The following is a 6,808-nucleotide window of genomic DNA, read 5'->3' as shown; positions in this document are numbered from 1 at the left end:
AGAGCCATGAGGTGGAAAAAGGGGAGAGATGAGCAGAGCTGGCTGCAACCCAAAGGGAAATGTATACCCCCTACTTTTTCCATGTTCCCAAAGGCAGGCACAAGGCCATGTCTGAAGAGATAAGGAGTTTTAGGGCTGACCATGTCATGGGTCATGGTTACATTCTAACAGTGCTGGATGCCGAGGATAGGGGTGAAACAAATTCGGGTTAAAACCGAACCGAACCGAAAACCGAACCGAATAAGAAATATGGTTCGGTTTTTTTTTGAAGTGGTTCGGTTCGGTTTTAAAAAAAAAATGTTTCGGTTTTCGGTTTGGTTTCGGTTTGAGGAAATGGAAAACCGAAAAAAACCGAAAACCGAAATTTAGGCCCAGATTTACCCTAAGTATATAAGGAAAAAAAAACCCTAACCCTCATTCTCTGATTCTCTCTCCTGACTTCCTTAGTTCCTCGCCTCTTACCCTACCCTCATTGCGAATTTCTCAGTCTCTCACCCTCACTTTCTCAATCATCTCTTTTGTGTTTCTCAAAATTCTCACTCTCCATCGTTCACCGGCACTCGTTCAGGCGTTCACTGTGACACCGTCCACCGTCCAAAGGTATGCTTTTAAGTTTTGATTATGCTTGATGTTCATATTTTTTTAGGGTTTTAATTATGATTAGTGTTAAATGTTAACTACGAAAATTTGCAAATTACATGTACAAATTTGTTAAACATTCTGATTAGGGTTTTAATCTATGCTTGATATTCATATTGCGATGTTGTTTCTGAATTTTCTATTCTGTACAAATTAGTAAAACATTCTGAATTTTCTGGTATTTTGATGCTTCGGGGTTTTGGTCTATTCAAGGGTATTTTGGGTTTTGGTCTAGTAAAACATTCTGATTAGGGTTTTGGTCTAGTAAAACATTCTGAATTTTCTGGTATTTTGAAGCTCTTTTCTATTGGACTCTGTTGAAGATTGTTTCAGATTTTTAGTTAGTTATTAATTCAAGGGTTCGCATGATTAATAGCATTATCATTGTCTTGATAAGTGTTTATTAGATTGTTGATCTTTGTTATTATTGTTAATTTTGATTTTACTTGTTTTGGGTACAGTTAGTCAGTTAGTGCTTAATTTGATTGTTTTTGGGTGGTGGGGTGGAATCTTAGGGGGCTAATTATTATTGCTAAATTGTTATTGTCTTTGGTGCAGTTAGCCAGTTACTACTGATTTTGTTTATTAGGGGTATAATTATTATTATTGGTACTGTAAGTCTTTTTTTTTTATAGGACTATAAATTCATTGTAATTCTTACTAAAATAAATTAACTACAATTCAAAAATATGTAACAAAACTAACAAAACCCAATATTAACTTAATTTCATCTAACAACAATTGTTAATATAATATCATAATAAGTTTTGCACCAAGCCTCATAAACAAGAAAACAGTTTGCATGACTAATGCACAACGGCCCCAACCTATTATTCCCTTTAAAAGATCCAATATTCTTAATTTATGAGTTTGCATGTATTCTTACAGATTGTTATTCAACCACGAATTATTGAATGACAACCAACGTGGGTGGTGTTCCTGACCAGCCTCAATCCGAACATGAGACTGACCAAGTCTCTCAAAATCAGAAAAAAGAACAGGGAGCAAAAAGGAAGAGGATGAAAGAACGCTCTGAAGTTTGGGAGCACTTTGATAAAGAAGACTTACCTTCTGGAATGCAGGCAATTTGCAAGTATTGTGGGATGAGCTACAAGTGTGGGGCAAAGAAAAACGGCAGTAGTGTGTTATGGGCTCATATTACGCGATGTCGTAAGTATCCCTTTAACACCCCTAAAGATTCAAAACAAAGTTTGCTTTCATTTAAAAGTGCTAAAGAACCAAGTGGTGGTACTAGTGGGTTGACATACCACAAATTTGATGCTGGTAGTATTAGAAAAGCTTTGTCATTTATGGTGATTGTTGATGAACTTCCATTTAAGTTTGTTGAAGGTATAGGTTTTAGACATTTTTGTGGTGTAATAGAGCCTAGATTTAATGTTCCTTCTCGAATTACAGTAGCCAAAGATTGTTTTGAAACATATTTAACTGAAAAACGAAAGATGAAAAATGTATTAAAAAGGTGTAATTCAAGAGTTTCTTTAACCACTGATACATGGACCTCTATACAACAAATCAATTACATGTGCTTGACTGTCCACTTTATTGATAATAATTGGAAATTACACAAAAGAATTCTGAATTTTTGTCCTATTTCTAGTCATAAGGGTGATGATATTGGCAAAGAAATTGAAAAGTGTTTGCTTGATTGGGGGCTTGAAAATGTCATGTACATAACAGTTGATAATGCTAGCTCAAATGATACTGCAATTGGGTATATGAGAAGGAAAATAAGTGGGTGGAAAACTGGGGTTCTTAAGGGTCGTTTCCTTCACATGCGTTGTGTTGCACACATTGTCAATTTGGTTGTTTCTGATGGGTTGAAAACTGTTAATGAGTCGGTTCAACATGTTAGGCATGTTGTTAGGTTTATCAAACAATCTCCTGCTAGGTTGCAAAGGTTTAAAAAATGTGTCTTAGATGAAAAAATCAACACAAAAAAGGGATTGTGCCTTGATGTGCCTACTAGGTGGAACTCCACCTATTTGATGTTGAATGCTGCTATTGAGCTTCAAGATGCTTTTGAGAGGTATTCTGGGGAAGACCCTCACTATGTAGTTGATTTGAATGAGAGGGATGGTAAGGGTAGCCCAGATTCTGATGATTGGAATAATGTAAGAAGACTTTCTGAATTTCTACAAGCCTTTTATGATCTAACCTTGCATGTCTATGGCTCTTTATATGTCAGTTTGAATTTGTTTTTTCATGAATTGGTGAGTGTTGCTGTACTTATGAAAGATTTGGTTTCAAGTGATGATGTGGATATGTGTCTTATGGCTTGTAGAATGAAAGAAAAATATGAAAAGTATTGGGGTGATCCCGAAAAAATAAACCTCCTGATTTTTATTGTCGTTGTCCTTGATCCTCGTTATAAGCTTGATTATGTTGAGTGGATGATAACTGAAATTTATGACCCTATTGTTGCATCAAAGTTAGTTGATAATGTGAAGGTAGCTTTGAATGCTTTGTATGAGGAGTATCGTGTTTCTTCTGGTAATGATGTGAATAGGGAGGAAGTGTCTTCAAGTAAGGATGGCAAAACTCCATTGAGTCCCAAACATAAAAAGATTGAAGTCTTAAAGATTAAGTATAAGAAACACAAGTGTGAGAGAGATGGAGATGCAAAAATAGAGTTAGACAAATATTTGGAGGAGGATACAGCGGAGGATATTGATGAATTTGACATTTTGAGCTGGTGGAAGTTCAATTGTTCAAGGTTTCCTACTGTGGGGAGAATTGCCCGTGATGTTCTTGCTGTCCCTGTTTCGACAGTAGCTTCTGAGAGTGCATTCAGCACTGGGGGCAGGGTTCTAGATCAGTTTAGGAGCTCATTAACTCCTCGAGTTGTAGAAGGTCTTGTTTGTGCTCAAAATTGGTTACGTGCTTCACCATTTCCAAGTATTGAAGAATGTTTAGAGGAAGTTGAGCTTCTTGAAGAGGGTAATATATAAGAACATCTAATCATAAGTTACTTATTTTCATTATGTGTATATATTTTAACTTGGTTATTTTTGTTATGAATTATGATAGACTTGAAGAATATGGCAGTTGGTGATGATGATATTGATGAAGTGCTTGAAATAATAGACTGATGTGGCTCTTTGCTCATTGCTGACTTGCTGTTGCCACTTGCCAGACCTGCTACTGCCTTGCTCTATCACTGCTACTGCCTTAGTCTATGCTGCTGAGTGTTGACCTGCTTTTGCTGCTGACCTGCTGTTATGATGCTGCTGCTGCCCTGCTGCTTGTTGCTACTGCTGTTAAACAATTTTTTTACTGCCTTTTAGAACTTGGTTTATGCTGCTTGTTGCTACTGCTGTTAAACAATTGTTAAAGTTGTAATGTTGAACAATTTTTTTTTTTTTGGATGAAGTGTTGAACTTTTAAAACTTTGAATTATAACTTTGAAGTTTTAGAACTTGTTAATGTTGTTTAAATCTCATTAAGCATTTATGCTACTACATATGTTGATGAATATAATATTTATATGATTTAAGCCCACAAAAATTGCAGATTAAAGCCCAAAAAAACAAGGCCCAAAAAAATTCGGTTTGGTTCGGTTTTTTCTTTTGAAACCGAAATTTATATGGTTTGGTTTGGTTTGGTTTCAAAAGTAAAGTGGTGCGGTTTGGTTTCCAAAAACCAAAAACCGAATTAGGGTGGTTCGGTTTCGGTTTAGCCTATAAACCTAACCAAATACCGAACTTTCACCCCTAGCCGAGGATACGGTAGTCTGGCCAGAGACGTCCAGCTACAGGGACGAGTGTTTTGGCTGCTATGAGGCAGCCATTAAAGCTGGTTTAAGATTTCCTCTACATCCAGCTGTAGAGAGGATTTTGGATGGGTACCAGCTGGGTCTTTGGCAACTGGCCCCAAACTCATGGTTCAACATCTTGGGCTATGTTGCCGGCTGCGAGATATACGGGGTAGAGCCAAGCTTTGAAGCTTTTTCTCACATGAACTACCTCAGTCGGACCCCAAAAACAAGCGGTACCGACTGGTACAGCTGTCTAGCCATAAAGGCTACATGATGACCATGGGAAAGGAGAACAAGTGGAAGGATTGGAGGAACAACTTCTACACAGTCTCCCATCCTGATAAGGTCAAGAACAAGAAGTTCAACAGGTGGAGCATCGATCCACCTTACCTAACAGGCGAATCTAATCTGCCGCCTGTTCCTCAACAAGAAAAAGAAGAGGTCATGGACAGAGGGCTTTTCAAAGTTTACATACAGGCGAACCCCGAGACTGGGGTGAGGGAGTTAATCCCTCAAAATAACATCCCAAAGTATAAATGGTTATACGATGGGAAATACCTGGCCGCCTACGGCCTTAGCGAGGAGATGCTGAGAAGTAATGGACCATCTATTTAGAGTGTCTTGATAGACTTGACTAATTTTATGTCTAACCATTTGATCCATCTTTTGCAGATAAAGCTATGAACAAAATCTCGGCCTCCAAGAAAGTAGTCTCCGAACTCCGCGCAGCCATTCTTGGCAAGCGGTCCACTGAGGAGTCGACTACAAAACAGGCGCCTAGGGTGAGCTACTTTACCTTAGCACAATTTCCTCTTTTTTTATCCGTCGCCTGTTTTTTATTCAATGACTTGTTGCAAGGTTACACTGGTCAGACCTTCCTCCTCTACCCAACCGGACCCCAAGGTCAGGAAACAGACGACTGGGGATGTGTCGACTCCTGGCAACACCAGGAGACAGACGGCCGAGAGGCAAGGAAGGACTCCCCAAAGCGAGGCAAGGACTCCGGCCACCCCTAGGAGCAGCTGGCCTCCAAGAGAAAAGGAGGTGGCGAGAGGTATAACTTGCTCAAATCTTCAAAGTTTAATCAAGCAACCGACTCCTCTGATTTCAGGCTGCTGGCTTTCTGTTTTTATGCCGGCGTATTAATCAGTCTACTTTGCAGATGCTCCTCAAGAGCCGGACCTGGTTCAGATGGCCAAGGCCATGCTGAAGGCCATCCCTACTGAGGACAGGGAATCTGTTAAGGGAGTCGGCACCCTTAACCTTGAAGCCATCATGTCTTTCTTTACCGAGGTATACTTAGCAAAAACTTCTCTCTTTTTATTTAAATGTTTTCCTGGTGGCTTGTAACTGACGACTATTTTTGGCCGGCTCCAGTCTATGCTGCGAGTGTATGGTCTCCGCAAACCCATCACCGAGAAGAACAAAGAGGTAAAAGCTGCAAAGGTCATGACCGCCTCTGATTCTGATAAAGTTATGTTCTAGATAGCTCAAAACGAGATTCTGACCATTGACATACTGTATTACCAAGCGTCCGCCACTTTGCAGGTCAAAAAGGACTTAGAGGCGGCCAGGAAGAAGATCTTGGAGCTGGAGAAGTCTGTAAAGGACCTCAAGGCTGAGATGGCGCCTCTAAAGGAGGCAGACAAGGAGGCCGAGGGACTCCGCGCCCGGGTGAACAAACTCTAGGGCCGCCTGCAGAATCAAGAGGCTGACCTCATGATGAGTGACATTTATGTTACCCTTAGGGGTAGTGTATTGGTCTCTTTTCTCCTGTTTTTCTTAGGTTTTTCTACCTCTTTTCTCCTCTTATGGCTTCCTTTTTTTTTATGGATGAAAAGTATGCTTATTTGCGCTTGTTTTGATAATCTTTATGCATAATTTTTTCATCCCCATGCTCTCGTGATCTTTGCTATCTTTTGCAGGTTCCATGGCGGTCCTAAGCACGGTAGGAGGCCCCTTGGCCAAGTATGGAGGCATGGACAAAGACAAGAAGAGCAAAAAGGGAAGGAGAGGAAGAAAGAAGAGAAAGTTCAAGAGGAGGTGTGGCCGAACCTCTAAGAGGTTCGGTCGAACCAAGGTGTGGTCAAACTTTTGAAAAGTTCGACCGAACCTCCAAGGCAGTTTCAACCAAGTTTTCAGCATGTTTACAGGAGGGGTCGAACCAGGAAAGTTCGACCAAAGGATCAGGGAGGTTCGACCGAACCTACCCTGAGTTCGGCCGAACCTACCCTGAGTCCGACCGAACCTACCCAGAGTTCGGTCGGACCTTTTCCCGTTTCAGCTGACTTTTTGCGGAGCTTCCTAAGCAATTTTGTAAGGGGTATAAATAGTTTTTTTTGCTCATTAAAGAAAAAGAGATTTTTTTCAGTTTAGAATAGATTTTAGGTTAGT

The 6,808-nt window shown here is 40.0% G+C and overlaps 1 protein-coding gene across 1 annotated transcript; it reads left to right on the top strand.

Annotated features, from left to right (window-relative positions):
• The first annotated feature begins 434 nt into the window (after positions 1-434).
• Positions 435-3,917, top strand: LOC110697729 (zinc finger BED domain-containing protein RICESLEEPER 2-like). The gene is made up of 3 exons (XM_021875106.1): positions 435-600; positions 1,528-3,597; positions 3,688-3,917. Exons 2-3 carry the CDS (start codon positions 1,554-1,556, stop codon positions 3,747-3,749), a joined length of 2,106 nt encoding a protein of 701 aa, XP_021730798.1. The 5' UTR covers positions 435-600; positions 1,528-1,553; the 3' UTR covers positions 3,750-3,917.
• The last annotated feature ends 2,891 nt before the right edge of the window (positions 3,918-6,808 follow it).

Source organism: Chenopodium quinoa, unplaced genomic scaffold, assembly GCF_001683475.1.
Source record: "Chenopodium quinoa cultivar QQ74 unplaced genomic scaffold, ASM168347v1, whole genome shotgun sequence".
In the NCBI taxonomy this organism is placed as follows: domain Eukaryota; kingdom Viridiplantae; phylum Streptophyta; class Magnoliopsida; order Caryophyllales; family Amaranthaceae; genus Chenopodium; species Chenopodium quinoa.
The sequence above is the reverse complement of the archived record's forward strand: the minus strand, read 5'-3'. Positions and strand labels throughout refer to the sequence as shown.